Below are 18,934 nucleotides of genomic sequence, written 5' to 3'. Positions count from 1 at the left end.
ATTGGAAAAGATGAAGTCAAAATATCACTTTTTGCAGATGATATGATAGTATATATAAGTGACCCTAAAAATTCCACCAGAGAACTCCTAAGCCTGATAAACAGCTTCGGTGAAGTAGCTGGATATAAAATTAACTCAAACAAATCAATGGCCTTTCTCTACACAAAGAATAAACAGGCTGAGAAAGAAATTAGGGAAACAACACCCTTCTCAATAGTCACAAATAATATAAAATATCTTGGCATGACTCTAACTAAGGAAGTGAAAGATCTGTATAATAAAAACTTCAAGTCTCTGAAGAAAGAAATTATAGAAGATCTCAGAAGATGGAAAGATCTCCCATGCTCATGGATTGGCAGGATCAACATTGTAAAAATGGCTATCTTGCCAAAAGCAATCTACAGATTCAATGCAATCCCCATCAAAATTCCAAATCAATTCTTCAACGAATTAGAAAGTGCAATCTGCAAATTCATCTGGAATAACAAAAAACCTAGGATAGCAAAAACTCTTCTCAAGGATAAAAGAACCTCTGGTGGAATCACCATGCCGGACCTAAAGCTCTACTACAGAGCAATTGTGATAAAAACTGCATGGTACTGGTATAGTGACAGACAAATAGACCAATGGAATAGAATTGAAGACCCAGAAATGAACCCACACACCTATGGTCACTTGATCTTCGACAAGGGAGCTAAAAACATCCAGTGGAAGAAAGACAGCATTTTCAACAAATGGTGCTGGCACAACTGGTTGTTAACATGTAGAAGAATGCGAATCGATCCATTCCTATCTCCTTGTACTAAGGTCAAGTCTAAGTGGATCAAGGAACTTCACATAAAACCAGAGACACTGAAACTTATAGAGGAGAAAGTGGGGAAAAGCCTTGAAGATATGGGCACAGGGGAAAAATTCCTGAATAGAACAGTAATGGCTTGTGCTGTAAGATCGAGAATTGACAAGTGGGACCTCATGAAACTACAAAGCTTCTGCAAGGCTAAAGACACCATCAATAAGACAAAAAAACCACCAACAGATTGAGAAAGGATCTTCACCTATCCTAAATCAGATAAGGGACTAATATCCAATATATATAAAGAACTCAAGAAAGTGGACTCCAGAAAGTCAAATAACCCCATTAAAAAATGGGGCTCAGAACTGAACAAAGAATTCTCACCTGAGGAATACCGAATGGCAGAGAAGCACCTGAAAAAATGTTCAACATCCTTAATCATCAGGGAAATGCAAATCAAAACAACCCTGAGATTCCACCTCACACCAGTCAGAATGGCTAAGATCAAAAATTCAGGTGACAGCAGATGCTGGCGAGGATGTGGAGAAAGAGGAACACTCCTCCATTGTTGGTGGGATTGCAAGCTTGTACAACCACTCTGGAAATCAGTCTGGCGGTTCCTCAGAAAATTGGACATAGTACTACCGGAGGATCCAGCAATACCTCTCCTGGGCATATATCCAGAAGATATCCCAACCGGTAAAAAGGACACATGCTCCACTATGTTCATAGCAGCCCTATTTATAATAGCCAGAAGCTGGAAAGAACCCAGATGTCCCTCAACAGAGGAATGGATACAGAAATTATGGTACATTTACACAATGGAGTACTACTCAGCTATTAAAAAGAATGAATTTATGAAATTCCTAGCCAAATGGATGGACCTGGTGGGCATCATCTTGAGTGAAGTAACACAATCACAAAAGAACTCACACAATATGTATTCATTGATAAGTGGATATTAGCCCAAAACTTAGGATACCCAAGATATAAGATACAATTTGATAAACGCATGAAACTCAAGAAGAATGAAGACCAAAGTGTGGACACTGTGCACCTTCTTAGAATTGGGAACAAAACACCCAGGGAAGGAGTTACAGAGACAAAGTTCGTAGCTGTGATGAAAGGATGGACCATTTAGAGACTGCTGTATCCAGGGATCCGTCCCATAATCAGCTTCTAAACGCTGACACCATTGCATACACTAGCAAGATTTTGCTGAAAGGACCCAGATATAGCTGTCTCTTGTGAGACGATGCCGGGGCCTAGCAAACACAGGAGTGGATGTTCACAGTCAGCTATTGGATGTATCACAGGGCTCCCAATGGAGAAGCTAGAGAAAGTACCCAAGGAGCTAAAGGGATCTGCAACCCTATTGTTGGAACAACATGATGTACTAACCAGAACCCTGGAGCTCTTGTCTCTAGCTGCATATGTATCGAAAGATGGCCTAGTCGGCCATCAATGGAAAGAGAGGCCCATTGGACTTGCAAACTTTATATGCCCCAATATAGGGGAATGCCAGGGCCAAAAGAATGGGAATGGGTGGGTAGGGAAGTGGGGGGCGCTATGGGGGACTTTTGGGATAGTATTGGAAATGTAATTGAGGAAAATATGTAATAAAAAAAAAAGAGATATTAGGGAGAAGTAATTGTTGCTTCCTTTTATTTTTGTTGTTAGGATTGGTGTTCTGTTTTTGTGGCTGTCTTCTTTTAGGTTTGTTGAGGGATTACCTTCTTGCTTTTTCTATGACATGGTTTCCATCCTTGTATTGGTTTTTTTCTGTTATTATCCTTTGAAGTGCTGGATTCGTGGAAAGATAATGTGTGAATTTGGTTTTGTCGTGGAATACTTTGGTTTCTCCATCTATGGTAATTGAGAGTTTGGTTGGGTATAGTAGCCTGGGCTGGAAATTGTGTTCTCTTAGTTTCTGTATAACATCTGTCCAGGCCCTTCTGGCTTTCATAGTCTCTGGTGAAAAATCCGGTGTAATTCTGATAGGCTTGCCTTTATATGTTACTTGACCTTTTTCCCTTACTGCTTTTAGTATTCTATCTTTATTTAGTGCATTTGTTGTTCTGATTATTATGTGTCGGGAGGTATTTCTTTTCTGGTCCAGTCTATTTGGAGTTCTGTAAGCTTCTTGTATGTTCATGGGCATCTCTTTCTTTAGGTTTTGGGAAGTTTTCTTCTATAACTTTGTTGAATATATTTGCTGGTCCTTTGAGTTGAAAATCTTCATTCTCATCTACTCCTATTATCCATAGGTTTGGTCTTCTCATTGTGTCCTGGATTTCCTGGATATTTTGAGTTAGGATCTTTTTGGATTTTGTATTTTCTTTGATTGTCGTGCCGATGTTCTCTATGGAGTCTTCTGCACCTGAGATTCTCTCTTCCATCTCTTGTATTCTGTTGCTGATGCTCGTATCTATGATTCCAGATTTCTTTCCTAGTGTTTCTATCTCCAGTGTTGCCTCAATTTGGGTTTTCTTCATTGTTTCTACTTCCCTTTTTAGGTCTTGGATGGTTTTATTCAATTCCATCACCTGTTTGGTCTGGTTTTCCTGCAATTCTTTAATGGATTTTTGTGCTTCCTCTTTAATGTCTTCTACCTGTTTAGCAGTGTTCTCCTTCAATTCTTTAAGGGATTTTTGTGCTTCCTCGTTAATGTCTTCTACCTGTTTAGCAGTGTTCTCCTGCAATTCTTTAAGGGATTTTTGTGCTTCCTCTTTAATGTCTTCTACCTGTTTACCAGTGTTCTTTTGTATTTCTTTAAGTGTGTTATTAAAGTCCTTCTTGATATCCTCTACCATCATCGTGAGATATGCTTTTAGAACCGGGTCTAGCTTTTCCGGTGTGTTGGGGTGCCCTGGACTGGGCGATGTTGGAGTGCTGGGTTCTGATGATGGTGAGTGGTCTTGGTTTCTGTTAGTAAGATTCTTACATTTACCTTTCGCCATCTGGTAATCTCTGGGATTAGTTGTTATTGTTGTCACTGTTTAAAGATTGGAGCAGACTCTGTGTTCCACTCACCAGAAGTCTCAAAATCCTGTGGCGGGTGTTGTGGGTAGCTGGCGGGTGTCAGCCGACCCTGCGCTCTAGCTACCCAGGTGCTGGTCAGACCCGAAGAGGCTTGTGGCCCTACTCAGGCTGGTTTTCTGCTTCCCTAACTAATGCAGTCTCAGGTCCTGCGCGCAATTGGATTGGAGCAGAAGCTGTGTTCCACTCACCAGAAGTCTTAAGCTCCTGTGGCGGGTGTTGTGGGTAGCTGGCGAGGGTCAGCCGACCCTGCGCCCTAGCTACCCCGGTGCTGGTCTGACCGGAAGAGGCTTGTGGCCCTACTCAGGCCGGATTTCTGCCTCCCCAACCAAAGCAGTCTCAGGTCCCCCGTGATTGGACTGGAGCAGAAGCTGTGTACCACTCACCAGAAGTCTCAAAATCCTGTGGCGGGTGCCGTGGGTACCTGGCAGGTGTCAGCCGACCCTGCGCTCTAGCTACTCAGGTGCTGGTCAGACCCGAAGAGAGCCCATTTTTAGTTTTGAGGAAACCTGAAAACTGCTTTGGTTAGTGATTGTTGGACTAGATTACATTCCCACCATGAATGTTTCTGTCCACATCCTCCTCAGCATTTTTTTTCTTGATGAGTAATTGTGTGTGTGTGTGTGTGTTGTGTGTGTGTGTGTGTGTGTGTACATAAAGACTAGAAGAGGAACTACCTGGAGGAACAAAAAAGACATTCAGAAGGAGAGAGGAAGGGAAGGTGAACAGGGTGTGGAGACTGTGCTCAGAGGATGTCATATACTTAGATGCAAATGGCTCCATGTAACCCACAATAAAATTTTAAAACTTTGAAGAGTAATCTTCACTGAAATACATAGTGTGTTTCAAGCATCTTCTAAGATGAATACCACTTTATTCTTCGTTTATTACCTTTTGACGGATTTCTCCATTGTGAATAAACTTGTTTATATATTGGCAAAAATTTCCTTCTTTCTCATTTTTTATTTCATTTGTATTTTGTTAGGTTGTTTATCTGAGTTATTTTATTGAGGCACTCATTGTTACAAGATCCTCTCTTGATAGTGCTTTTTCTAAATCTCATAAGTTGTAACATGATGTTTTAGTTGTTTCAATATTATTTTTGAAATGCTCTACCAATTTCCTCATTGATGCTGATTTTCCAAAAGCATGTTCTTTGATTCTCATGGAGGTGTAGAGTTGTTGAAGCTCTTCTTGATGATTTCTGCATTTCTACCATTGCATATACTTGGCATGATTTCAATCTTCTTCAGTTTTGTTGAGACTTGTTTAATGGCCTAATATACAACCTCTTCTGGGAAATGTTCTGTGTGCCACTGCGTGCAGTCTGTTAGGTCTGTTAGGCTGAAACAGTAGTTTATATCTCATGTTTCCTTGTTATTTTCTATCTCAATGGTCTACCTGTTACTGAAAGTCAGGAGTTAAAGTCTCTTACTGTCACTACACAATACCTTCTCTTCCTAATCAAATATGTCAATATTTGCTTTATGCATGTAGATGATCCGATGCTAGGTGCATGCATCTTCACAATGTGTCTTCTTGCTGAATTAATCCCTTTATAACTATGTAATTTCCTTCTTTGTCACCTCTTTTCACATTTAAAAAACTTTTAAGTCTATTTTATCTTAAGTATAGCTACTATCCTACTCTCCTTCAGTTTCCACTTGCAAAGACTATTTTTTTGATTCTGTCTATTTGTTTCCTTAAAAGTTAGATGATCAGAGCTGGGCATGGTGGCACATGCCTTTAATCCCAGCACTTGGGAGGCAGAGGCAGGCAGATTTCTAGTTCCAGGCCAGCCTGGTCTACAAAGTGAGTTCCAGGACAGCCAGGGCTACACAGAGAAACCCTGTCTTGAAAAACCAAAAAAAAAAAAAAAAAAAAAAAAAAAGTTAGATGATCTTTTGGTTGGTTGGTTGGTTGGTTTTTTTTTTTTTTTTTTTTTTTTTTTTCAAGACTGGGTTTCTCTCTGTAGCCCTGGCTGTCCTGGAACTCACTCTGTAGACCAGGCTGGTCTCAAACTCAGAGATCTGTCTGCCTCTGCTTCTCAAGTGCTGGGATCACCACCAGCCAGCTCAAGTCTTTGCAGAAGCAATCAGTATTTGTAACCTCTGAACCAGCTCTCAGCTCTTTGTTTAATTCCTTTTTTTTTTTTTTTTTAGTTGTTTAAGTCATAGGTGTCTATTCTCATCTTATAGTTATAACAGGTCAATTTAGATCACAATTCAACTCTGATCACAAAGAGACTACACCTTTCCTCCATTCCTCTTTCAACATTTTGAGTTTTTACTGTCACAATTTACATCTCTTTATATTACACATAATTTAACAACTTATGACATTTTTAAAATTTTTGTTTCATTCCCTTACTATTAACAATAGAATTTAAACATGATCGGCATAGCACAAGATTGTTCTAAATTTGACTGTTTACCATCCACACAGTTTTACATGTTTAGATGTATTTGTGTTGTCGGCTTGATGACCTACCTGGGGTATTTCTTGTGACAAAAGTTGAGTAATGGTCTTGTTGGTTGAGAAAAGCCATCATTTCTTGTTCATTTCTGAAGAATACTTCTTCTAGATGCGGTGTTTTTACATGGCACAGCTTCTTGTAATCTTTAACATTCTGTAAATGTCACCTTATTATTATCATGTCCTAGAAAGTCTATGCTAAGTCTACCATCACACATGTTAAAACTCCTTCATGAATTATTTCATTCCTGTCTCATATGTTTTTCAGATCTTTTCTTAATATTTCATTTTTGAAAGTTCAACTGAATCTTACTGAAAATATTCTAGCAATCAGATATTTATATAACCTCCTGGATTTGAATTTTTAGCTACTACATATATAAATATTTTCCTGTGTCTTTGGTTCCTCTTTAACATCAATAACTTTAATTTTTATCTTTTAATTCTGTCCAATAAATCTGGAGTCTTTGCCATCACACTTCATTCTTTTCTTATTTCTCTATTGATGGATATTTTCAAATGATGTATTTTCCAGCTCATAGATGCTATATTCACTTGATCGTTTGTAATTGATGTTCTTTACAGAACTTTTTTCATCTGTAGAATTTCTATTTTATTCCTTTAATTATTTCAATCTATTCAATTTCTCTAATAATTTTAATTACTTCTTGTATTTCCCCAAAATTTGCTGAAACACAGTAAAGCAGCCATTCTGAATGCTTTGTCAAGCTGTTCATTTATTTCCGTTACCTTAAAGTCAGCCACTAGAACCTTATTTGATCAATTTCATGAAAAGTATTTAGTGGACTGGAGGAACAAAAAGGAGACATTAGGGAGCAGGAAGAGTGGAGGGTAACAGGGCATAGAGGATTCTGCTCAAACTATATTAAATAGTTACATGAAAATGGCACGATGAAAACCAGAATAAAGAAATTCTTTAAAAACTCTACAATGAAATACATGATACTTTTAGCAATTCCAAGATAAATTCTTCTTTATTCTCAGGTTAGCACATTTTGATAGATTTCTCTGATTTTTTTCCCACTATCCTTGCCATTCTTTTTGTCATTAGTCAGGACTTTTATGAGTCCTACAGTCCATAGCAGGGAGTTCAGCCTTAGTCACAAGGTTTGGGATTTTCTGAGCAGTTTTCTATCTATCTCCATATCTATATCTCTTTTACAAATTTATATAAGGAACTCATAAAAAGGAAAACATGAGTGGTTCAGATGTATTGAGAAAACTAAAATGTTTAATAAATGGAAAAATTATTTTATCCATTGTGTGCAATTATCAAGTAGCAATTGATAAACATAAAAGATGTCTGTGCTCTGAAGTTTAAGTAGTTTGATTAAACACGCTAACATCTTATCTACCAAAAGTTATTGCTTCCAGATTACATCCCAATGATAATGAAATAAAAATAAAACATTCTGAAGTCAGACAACTTGTAAAAGTATTTGATGGATGCAGGAGTACCAAGGAACAGTAAAGAGCTGAAATGTAGAACAAGGACAAGATTAAAAAGAGTTGATATTTTAATAGCATATACAGATGCCCTCAACTTACAGTGATGTTATCTTAATAAAACTAATACAAGTTTAAAATATCATGTCATAATGAATTTAATAATCTAGCCCCCCTTAAACACGCTCAGAATATTTACTTTACCCTAAAATTTGACAAAAATCATTTATTGTAAAAGCTATTTTGTAGTGAAGCCTTGAGTGTCCATACAATATGTTGAATACAGTATTTTAAAGAATACAGAATCATCTGCTTTCTTTTGCAATTGTGGAATGATGTTGAGCTGTTGGGAGAAGTGAGTTCTAGAGTGGTAGCTTCGGGCTTTGTTATAGACCTCTCATCCCTCATGCCTTTGTGTGATTCTCAGATGGAGGTGAAGTTGTATGTCAGATCTCATGGATGTTTTTTCTCAAAGTTTGGACCTGTATCTGATAACAATTGTCTAGAACTATTTTCTTTGAATTCCTTGTCCTCCTATTTCATTTCCCATTGTGGACAATCTGGGTTACTTAATTTCTGTCAAAAAAAAAATCGTGTAAATGAATAGCCACATTGGAAATAGGGTTAGATTACATCAACAATTCTCAATGTTCTCTGCACCATAGGAATTTTACAGTGTTCTCTCTGAACAGCATAGTAACTGTGATAGAGTTAATAGTCTGCTATTTCTTGTGATAAGCATTATCCATGCATTATCTCAGTCTATTCCCACAACTATCCCATGACGGGAGGGGAATAGTATTGCTCCCAATTTGCAGATTAGGAAAATGAGGATTTTAAAAAGTAAGTTACTCAAAAGCTGATGGGAAACTGAGCCAAACTTTTAATTAAAAAATGTACGTGTGCGCGCGCGCGCGTGTGTGTGTGTGTGTGTGTGTGTGTGTGTGTGTGTGGTGCCCAGAAGTTGACATCAGGTGCCTTGCTCTATCACTGTCTGCCTTATTTTTTGAGACAAGTTCTCCCTCTAAACCTGAAGGTTTCCAGTTTATCTAGACTGATTAGACAGCAAGCAACAGAGATTCTCCTGCCTCCACCTTCAGCACTGGAATCACAAGTGTTTTATCTCAATTTTTCACATGGGTGCTGGGATCTAAATGCTTTATTTTCCAGCTGAGCCATCTCTCCAGTATCAGGTCTGCCTGATCTTTTAACCATTCTTGTGCATTGCTTCAAACCCCCATTTTGAATTTGATTCTACCCAATTTTAGCCCTTCAAAACAATGAGCAAATGATTTTTCAGGTAATTTGTTTTGCCCCCAACTGACCTCATCACTGAAAACATGAAGAAGTAACTAAAATACAGTCCCTAAGGAAAATGTACCAGTGGAATAGCCCTGATGCAATTTAACTCTTGGGTACAGTGTTTCTCATCTTGCTGATTTAGCTTTCCCAAGCTGACCTCAGTTATCTCAGGGGACCAACAATGGTTTGTTAGCCAAGTTAGTTATGAATGTTGTTTTAAAATAATTTCAAGTCTCAATACTATTGTGACTTCAAGGGTAAGTTCCAAGCTACCAAGATGTTGCAAGCAAAAGCCACTTGTCACCTTGAACAAAGAAAAGGGTAGAATAGAATAAAGACTTAGAAGAGCTAATGGAATATTAATTATGTCTGGTTTTAAAATGCTTTATCATCATGTTGTCAATTAGCAACATGTGTGATCTGGAAGTGGCTACCATGCACCAGCCTGGAGATTTGACAACACAAAAGCCTTAAGACACAGCCATTGAGGGCTCAGAGTTTTGCCAAGGATTCTTGTAAATTCATAATGTATTGAAGTCCAAAGGAGTCCATCAAAAGGTAAGAATCTCATCTCTTACCACAGATTTTATATTAGAAAAATCCTGACCCTGTCATCGGGGCAAGGCTTGAGTATCCTTTGGCCAGGGAACAGAGGCTGAGCATAGAGTTTTGCAAAGAAGCCATTGCCCAGTTCCTATTCTGAAGCAGCATTTGATACCAGGAAGCTTTCCAGGAACTCAAGAACTGTGAAAGCCATGCTTGTCAAACTGACTCCAGGCAGAGAGAAACATCTGTTCCCAAAGAGTAAGAGGTCACACATCTGAAATTAGATAAAATATGCTCAACATTAAGTCAGCTCTGAAACACACATGAATTCATTCAGGAAGTCCTCTACTTTTTACAAATATCCACAATTTTAACTTCACAGCAGTAGAAAACAGAAAATATCTACTTGTATTATAAAAGAAACAATCAGAAATTTCTTTCATGTGAATCCTTCCTATGCATTAAGAAACAACTACAATGGCACACGTTTTGTTAAAAAGCCTTGTTGCAAACAGGAAAATGCCCAGCAACCGCAGCACATTGTCCCTTTAGAGCATCCCTCAGCTGGATTGGCCAGTGTGGTGCTTATTATTTTGTTTCTCATTCAGTGTCAAGCTTTCAGGTTTTCCCCTCTTTCCCCAGAAACTAGAGCTAGGACTTGTATAACGTAAAACTCAATAGTAGTTATCAAAGTAAAGCCAGATGTTACAGTGCACACCTTTAATCCCAGGACTCAGGAGGCAGAGTCAGGCTAAGCTCTGTAAATTTGAGGTCAGCCTGGTCTACATAGTGAGTTTCAGGTCAACCAGAAATACAGTGAGACCCTACCCTACAGTCTCTGTCTCTCTCTCTCTCTCTCTTTTCTTCTCTCTCTCTCTCTCTCTCTCTCTCTCTCTCTCTCTCTCTCTCTCTCTCTCTCTCTCCCCCTCCCTCCCTCCCTCTCCCTCTCTCCCTCTCCTTCTCCCTCTCCTTCTCTCTTCCCATCTCTCTCTTCCCCTTGTGTGTGTGAATTTCCCTGAAAACATCACCCTCTCCCCCAAAATGTATAAAATATGTGTGAGTAAACAGATTTATCAAAATTATTTGGGAAATAAGTATTAAATAAGTAGATGATGAAAAGGGAGTGGAGGAACAACAATATGAACTAACCAGTACCCCCAGAGCTCATGTCTCTAGCTGCATATGTAGCAGAAGATGGCCTAGTCAGCCATCATTGGGAGGAGAAGCCCTTGGTCTTGCAAAGATTATATGCCCCAGTACAGGGGAAGGCCAGGGCCAGGAAGCAGGAGTGGGTGGATTGGGAAGCAGGGTGGGGGGAAGGTATAGGGGACTTTCGGGATAGCATTTGAAATGTAAATGAAGAAAATATCTAATTTAAAAAAGAAAAGAAAAAGGAGTGGAAAGGAAATAGAGATTCAAAATCAGCATGATTTTTTAATGTATTTATTTTTATTATTTTTGTGTATTTATTTTGCCTGTGTGAATATATCTGCACCATGTGCATACCTGGCACCCATTGAGGCCAGTAGAGGGCATCAGATTCCCTGGGGCTGGATAGTGGTTGTGAACTATCATATGTGAGCTGTCATATGTGAGCTGTCATTTGGCTGTGACAAGTGCTCTTAACTGTTGAGCCAATTTTCCAGCCTGAAAATCAACATGCTTCTATGACGGGGTGCTGGTTCACCACTTTAAAGTAGTAGAGTTTATTAGTAAAATAAATAAATAAATAAATACACACAAGATAGTATTAAAGGACTTTCCCTGTCTAGGACAGCTGTCACTTGCTCTGCACCTAATACATTGTACAATGAACTGTCATTTATTTGCTGACTTATATACTTGAAACAACTTTCAGGTTAATCTAAGCACTGACTCCTGCACAGTCATTTACCAACTAGGCAACATGGTTAAATTTTTAAGCCTTGGCTTCTTCATTCAAAAGATATGAGGGGCTGAAGAGATGAGCACTGATTATTCTTCCTGAGGACCCATCTCCAACTCCAGTTCCAGGAATCTGACTTCCTCTGCCCTCAGTGGCACCAGGTATTCTTCACATGGTGCACATGCTTTCATGCAGGGGAAACACCATACACATAAAATAAGAATGATAATAAATGAAACAATATCTTCACAAATCTTAAAAGGTACCAAATAAATGCTACTCATTTTTGCAATAAGAGAATAACTTTTTTTGAGAGCCTGAATGCTTCATGTGATACCTTCATGGTTCACTTGTAGACATATGATGTCAACAACATTAAATTGCCTGGATACTGCCATTGTTGACCCTCAGGAGTATGCTGTCAGTAAAAGAGTACAGTTTTGACTCTCTTTCCTTCCTAGATTCTACACAGAGAAGTGGGGAGGGAGAGAGGGAAACTCTCAGGAGTTTCTGGGGGAAAACTCAGCAGAGCACACATAACTGTTATTCAAGAATGTCATAACTAGTCCGGATGGTCCACACCTGTAATCCTAGCACTCAGGAGACAGAGATAGAATTGCTTAAATTCAAGTCCAGCCCAGCCTACTCTACAAGTTTCAAGTCACTAAAAACTTCATGGCTAGACTTTGTTTCAAAAACTAATGTCTTATAAGGATGCAACAGTTTTTGTTTGGCTACCTCTGACATTGAAATCTGTAGTGCTGCTGCTCCTGCTGCTGCGTTTGGGAAGATCCAACGTTTTTTCTTTATAAAAACTGAGGCCAGAGAAATAAAGGGATTTTCACTGATACCAAAAATAATAATTTTACAAGATCATTATAAAGCAAAGGAATAATCACACAGGCTGACGAGTAGCAAAGGGGTCTGATTTTGTTTCATCTCCATTTCCCCAGCCTCTACCCTCCCTTGCTATTAACTAGGTACCAGCAGCTCTTCCCTGACAGCTGCAGCCATTGTGGCTCTAGAAGTTAGCATGTGCTGGACTGCAGGCAGAGCTTTTGCCTTGGGGTATGATGGTTATGATGTTGTTCCTCCACCTCTGCTCATCTCACAACCAGAATCTTCAAACTTTACTCCCCTCTTTGGGTGAGTCCAGATTTATGCTAATAACTTAACGTAGGTCAGGCCAGCCATGCAGATGTGCCCAAAGGCAAAACATTTTAAGCTGGGCCTAGGAAATGGCTCTGAAAGCATGAGGTCTGAGTTAGAATCCCTAGCATCCACACAAAAAGCTAGGTGTGACCACACTGGGATGTGGCAGAGACAAGGATCGCTGGGACTTACAGACTGTTAGCCTAACCCAAACGGTAAGCTCCAGGTTCAGTTAGAGACTCTTATTTCTTGTAATAAGACAGAGTGCACATATGTTCCCACACAGCACAATACCACACCATAACACAACACAACACACACAGACATACACACAAACACACACAATTTTATATAAGCTAGTATCTTTTAACAGTACAAGATGATGCAGGGAACCAGAAGTGGAACCAAGGAAGCCACAGAATCTCTTCCAGAAAATATAAGATAGGTTTCCACATGTTCTACTCATTCAGAAATTATTCTCATAGCCATACAGTGAAGGACTCAATAAATGTATCCCCTTACTGAGAAGTTAATAGATGCTAGGCATTCTAGATTATTTTTCTCATAGATGCAGTTTAAATTGCACCTAATAATAGCCTTATTGTGAAATAGTTTGAGGAGATGAGGTAAGCTGGCTTGCAGGATTACAAAGCTAGTTAGGTGATAAAGACAGAATTCTAACCCAGCGAGTACACTTAAAACAGCTGGGACAAGAGTGGAAATATGGGCCAAGAACGTGTAAGCTGTTCTTGTTTCATGCTGCTATATAATCTCAAGAGATAATAATAAACTATCTTTCTTCTTTTAAAAAGGAGAGGCCTCGTGGGAGGTTTTCTAAGTCGTATCTGTCTCCAAAGAAATTGCTTGCTCCTTCACTTGTTTTCTGTAAAAAAATAGGAGAGGAACTGTTTCAAGTAAAGACCCCAGACTTAAAAACATCAGGGAATTGTGTCTTGTGTTGGATGGCAGTCAATCCATGCTCTAAATCAACACACCAACAATTTTTGCATTCAAACGCCCTAGTCAGCAATAAAACAATTTATTTACACTCCTAAGAATTTAGTGATCAGCCACAAAGTGGAAAGGAACAAAACACAACATTTATTTGAAATATTATGGGTTTTTATTTTCTCAAATTCACACAAAGTTTTCTCCTATCATAAAGTTCTCTTTATTCATATTCACAAACTTTCATAAACAATACTTGTTTTGATATAAAATTATTGCCCTAATCTTTCAAACTAAAAAATAATCTCTAAGATGTCCTGCAAACTTGGTCTTTCAGGAACACAGCTTGGTACAACTTTAGATCCTAGAGTATAACACATTCCAACTCAGGAAGGATGCATGGATTCAATGTCAACCCAACGTGTATGTGAAGAATGATGTCAACACTGTTTAGATGTGTGTGTTTTTCACAATGACCAGTGTTTGGCTCAGTATTTTGTCATCATATGGTTAGAAATCTGTGTATGAACATTCTGGATGTTTTCAAAGGTTGTATCTAGTTGGCCTCTTTGTTGCAATGGCAAGAGCTTTCCATATATGCCAAATTAATTCGGCTTCCATTTATGACCTAACTTACAGCTTTGCATCATCATCACCATCATCATGTAGAAGGGGAAATGATGACTGTGAAGCATTTTGATGCTTGGGATTTTGTTTTGCTTAGTGAAGTGCCTTGTATTATGCAGTGTTTAAATGATTATCTTCTCCTTTTCTTTAGAAGAAATGATTATCTTCTCCTTTTCTTGGCAAGAAAATGAAAGATATATATATAGTCATTGAAATACAATTATTTTTGAAACTTAGGCACTTTTACACCTAACCTGAGCCTAAGGAGACTAAAGAGAACATGATAAAAGGCACCACTGAGAGCTCTCATCTCTAGAGTCCCAGTGAACTGAGTAGTTCATTGTGTATGGTTTGCGTTAATTTCCAGATACTGTTCTGGTCTTTGAATGAGAGTTACAGAAATCAGGAGGCAGGTTTTTCAAACCCTATGCCTAAATGAAAATTCTTGGGGCATTGCACAAGCCATCAGGTCCTAGCTCCGACCTTCATTTCCATCTGTCTCTTAGGAAGGATAAATTAAACCACTATTCTTCTACCTGGAAACAACACAGCCTTTCGACAAATACTTTCTCCAAGCTCATTAGAAGACAAAGAACAGAGGTTCTTTCTGCTGCATTGGCAAGGCAGTACTTACTGGATAAGCTACAGTTTAGGTTATGACAGTACCTTGAATCTAAAAACACTGTAACCTAACATTTTTGTCCTTAGCGCTATCTTAGTTGTATTTTCCCCACAGTGACCATCTCTGATTCCTCCTAGGGCTGAACTATTGTTCATCACTCAGCAAAACAACTTAACAGATGAAGAATAAGGTAGTATAAGATAACCTAAGGCTAAACAGAAATGCTGTGTAACCAAATTGTTCAAACCATGGCTTTCCTATTTTATAGTTCTATAATTTCAGAGACTTTCTTCTTTTTCTTCCTATCTTTCTTTCTTTCTTTCTTTCTTTCTTTCTTTCTTTCTTTCTTTCTTTCTTTCTTTCTTTCTTTCTTTCTTTCTTCATGCATTCCTTCTCTCTTTCTTTTGGAAGTAAATATAAAGACAGTTTATTGAGAAAGGGAAAGTGCTCTTGAGAATGGGAGTGGGCTAGTGAAGTGGCGGGGGAGTAGGGGGTCTAGTGGTGCAGGCGCCCGCGTCATCATTTACATGTCATTTACATAGTGCCTCCCTTTCCCACCTTTGAAAGTCCCAGGTTTTTCTTGAGTTTGCACTTGCATTTTTCATTGTATGAAGTGCAAGTGGGGAAGGGCTTCCAGTGCTTTTCTGTCAATTGGCTTTTTTTTTTTTTCATGTTATTTTGTTTTTATTTCCCTGCTACTTTTCTGCACAACATCTACAAAAAGGAAGATAATAAACACTTTCCTTGTTTTCCCAGGGAATAAATCAGTGAGTTCCTAGAATGTAGTTACTTGTTCTTTCCTCTGGGAGCAAATTTCTGTAGAGGATTCCTTCAGGGTTACCATATGTTACTAAGGAACTGTGGTCACCTCCCAGTATTCTTAGACTTGTTAATAAAAGAATTTAAGAACAGAATCAGAAGGACGTTCAAGGACAATTTCATTATAATTTATAAGAAAAATCCCAGGACTAGCAAGCGTTAAATCTCCATAGCTAGCAGGAAGAGGAAGATGGAGGAGGAGGAGGAGGAGGAGGAGGAGGAGGAGGAGGAGGAGGAGGAGGAGGAGGAGAAGGAGAAGGAGAAGGAGAAGGAGAAGGAGAAGGAGAAGGAGAAGGAGAAGGAGAAGGAGAAGGAGAAGAAGAAGAAGAAGAAGAAGAAGAAGAAGAAGAAGAAGAAGAAGAAGAAGAAGAAGAAGAAGAAGAAGAAGAAAGAGAGAGAGAGAGAGAGAGAGAGAGAGAGAGAGAGAGAGAGAGAGAGAAAGAAAGAAAGAAAGAAAGAAAGAAAGAAAGAAAGAAAGAAAGAAAGAAAGAAAGAAAGAAAGAAAGAAAGAAAGAAAGCCAGCCGTGCTGTTTAGGGTTAAGTTTGGCAACCGATGAAGGTCAGCCACAAGGCAGGTAAACACCAGGATGACAAAGGGGGACTGGGAGATCAAGAGAAAGAATAAGGAAACACAAAGTGTTAGATGAAGCATGGGTAGGAGAGAGGCAGAAAGAAGGGAAAGTCGTGTTTTTCTGAGTGCCTGCTTTTCTAATGCTGGCTTCCTTAATCTCTTAAACCCTCTATGTGTCTTCATCTGTTAGATGGGCTTTGTGATCACACATGCCTACCAAAGTAATGTTACAGGTTAAATGAGCAAATGTTTAATAAAGCATGTTTTGAGCTCTAAGACGGAATTTTATTTTTAATTTGTTCATGGAATGATCTCCTCTTGTATAAAACGACCAGGTATGTAATTTGAGAAACTGTAGAACTGTGCTATGTTGGGCTGGTGGCTACCATTTGGTGCAGACCCATATAGACCCTGTGATGGCTGCTTTAGTCTCTGTGAGTTCAAATGAACTTTGCTCAGTTGTTTAAAAGAGTAACAATAATAATAATAATGCATGTTTTATCATGCCTTGCGCTCAGCAAAAAGAAATGACAATTTGTCATAAGAAAGAACTCTTGACCTCAGAACCCTAGCCCCAATTTGGGAAAACTAAAAAATATAATTGGGTATAGGACATACTGATATAAGAAAGGGCAGTATGATGCCACTTAAATAATAGTGTCATAAACAATTTCAGAGGGAGAAATTTTGAACTTGAGTGCCCTATGAGGAGTCAATGGAAGAACAGAGCCTAGAATTTGAAAAATAGATGGGCTTTAGACTAATCAGAAGAGGAGATTAAGAAGAGAGTAGACATGTATGAAGTTGGAAGCAAGACCCAGAGGAGAGTAAACCACATGGTACAACCACAGGACTGTGTCCGTGTCAAAGCGGAACTGGAGTAGAACAGCAAGGTCCAAGAAAGCCTGGAATAAATGGCCAATGCATATGAAAGTTGGCATTTAAGCATTAGAAAAACAGGCACATTTGCAGGAAAATTAATGGAACTAGAGATCATTGTGTTAAGAAAAACAAGGCAGACTCGGGGCTAGGAATTTAACTTTTTTGGTAGAGTTCTTGTCTAGCAGATCCAAAACCCCATCACCCATAAAACTGAGCATGTTGGTCCACACCAGTAATCCCAACATTCAGTAAGTGGGGAAAGAAGCACAGAAGATCAAGATCAGGGTCAGTTCTATAGTGAGTTTGAGGGCAGCCTGGGCTACAGGAGACCCTTTCTCAACAATAGCAAAACAAAATGAATCGCTAAGACTCTAGGTTTTGAAAAAACAAAAGTTTATGATAATATCATAAAATACCAATAGCACAAATCTAAATTATGACACATATCTGTCTATACAGTTCAACCATTTTTTTTTATTTCAAGTTTCATAGAATGGATCACTATCCTGTTTCTCCACTTTGCAGCTTTGCGCTATAAGTTGGTCTTATTCGTTGATCTGTTCAGCACATACTTTGGCAGCTCTTCTACCTCTGCAACTGTGGTATGTTCTGCATTCTATGTCATCAAAGCTCCCACCACTGAGGAACTCTCATGAGGGCTTTGGTACTTGGAGAGAAAGAAAAGAGAGACAAGAAGATGACAATTGTCTAGGTTATACGTTCTATGGCCTTCTTTAAAATAAACTATGCATTTCACTGCTGAGGTACCTTGGAAACTGCTCTAACAGTGAATGGTGGAGTTAGGAAGATATATTTAATGACAGATACCTTGAGACCACTATCATTTTTCTTTGCAGTAGGTCTTGTACATTCCCCATGGAAACAGTAAATAAAACTGCCAAGGTACAATTCTTCTTTCGTCCATTCTCACCTGACCCTGGGGTGCAGATGGTGATTTTTGTGACCTTCTTGGTGATGTACCTGACCAGCCTCAGTGGAAATGCCACAATTGCTGTGATTGTCCATATTAACCACTCACTCCACACCCCCATGTACTTTTTTCTAGCTAACTTGGCAGTTCTGGAAATCTTCTATACATCATCCATTGCACCACTGGCCTTGGCAAACCTTCTTTCTATGGGGAAAACTCCTGTTTCCATCACTGGTTGTGGTACCCAGATGTTTTTCTTTGTTTTCTTGGGTGGAGCTGACTGTGTCCTGCTTGCAGTCATGGCTTACGACCGGTTTGTTGCAATCTGCTACCCTCTGAGATACACACTCATCATGAGTTGGTCCTTGTGTGTAGAGATGATGGTGGGGTCCCTGGTGCTGGGATTCCTGCTGTCACTGCCCCTAACTATTTTAATCTTCCATCTGCCATTCTGCCACAACAATGAAATCTATCACTTCTACTGTGATATGCCTGCAGTCATACGCCTGGCTTGTGGAGACACGCATGTTCATAGGACTGCCCTGTATATCATCAGCTTCATTGTCCTAAGCATCCCCCTAACTCTGATCTCTATCTCCTATGTCTTCATCATCACAGCCATTTTACGGATCCGGTCTGCTGAAGGGCGCCACCGAGCCTTCTCTACCTGCTCCTCTCACATTGTAGTGGTCCTCCTACAGTATGGCTGCACCAGTTTTATATATTTATCCCCCAGTTCCAGCTACTCTCCTGAGATGGGCCGAATGGTGTCTGTGGTCTACACTTTTATCACCCCCATTTTAAACCCTTTGATCTATAGTATGAGGAACAAGGAACTAAAAGATGCTCTGAGGAAGGCATTGAGAAAGTTTTAG

At 39.1% G+C, this 18,934-nt stretch overlaps 1 protein-coding gene across 1 annotated transcript; it reads left to right on the top strand.

The window, feature by feature from the left end:
* The first annotated feature begins 18,004 nt into the window (after positions 1-18,004).
* LOC110285997 (olfactory receptor 10V1) lies at positions 18,005-18,934 on the top strand. The gene has a single exon (XM_021152459.2). The coding sequence runs from the start codon at positions 18,005-18,007 to the stop codon at positions 18,932-18,934; it is 930 nt and encodes a 309-aa protein (XP_021008118.1).

This window comes from Mus caroli, unplaced genomic scaffold (genome assembly GCF_978045245.1).
Source record: "Mus caroli unplaced genomic scaffold, Mus_caroli_1 scaffold_20, whole genome shotgun sequence".
NCBI classification, from domain to species: Eukaryota; Metazoa; Chordata; class Mammalia; order Rodentia; family Muridae; genus Mus; species Mus caroli.
Note: the sequence above shows the minus strand (reverse complement) of the source record. Positions and strands in the feature narration are given on the sequence as shown.

Excerpts from the sequence above, each read along its gene's own strand:
- LOC110285997 (XM_021152459.2), top strand. The coding sequence starts at position 18,005 with ATGGAAACAGTAAATAAAACTGCCAAGGTACAATTCTTCTTTCGTCCA.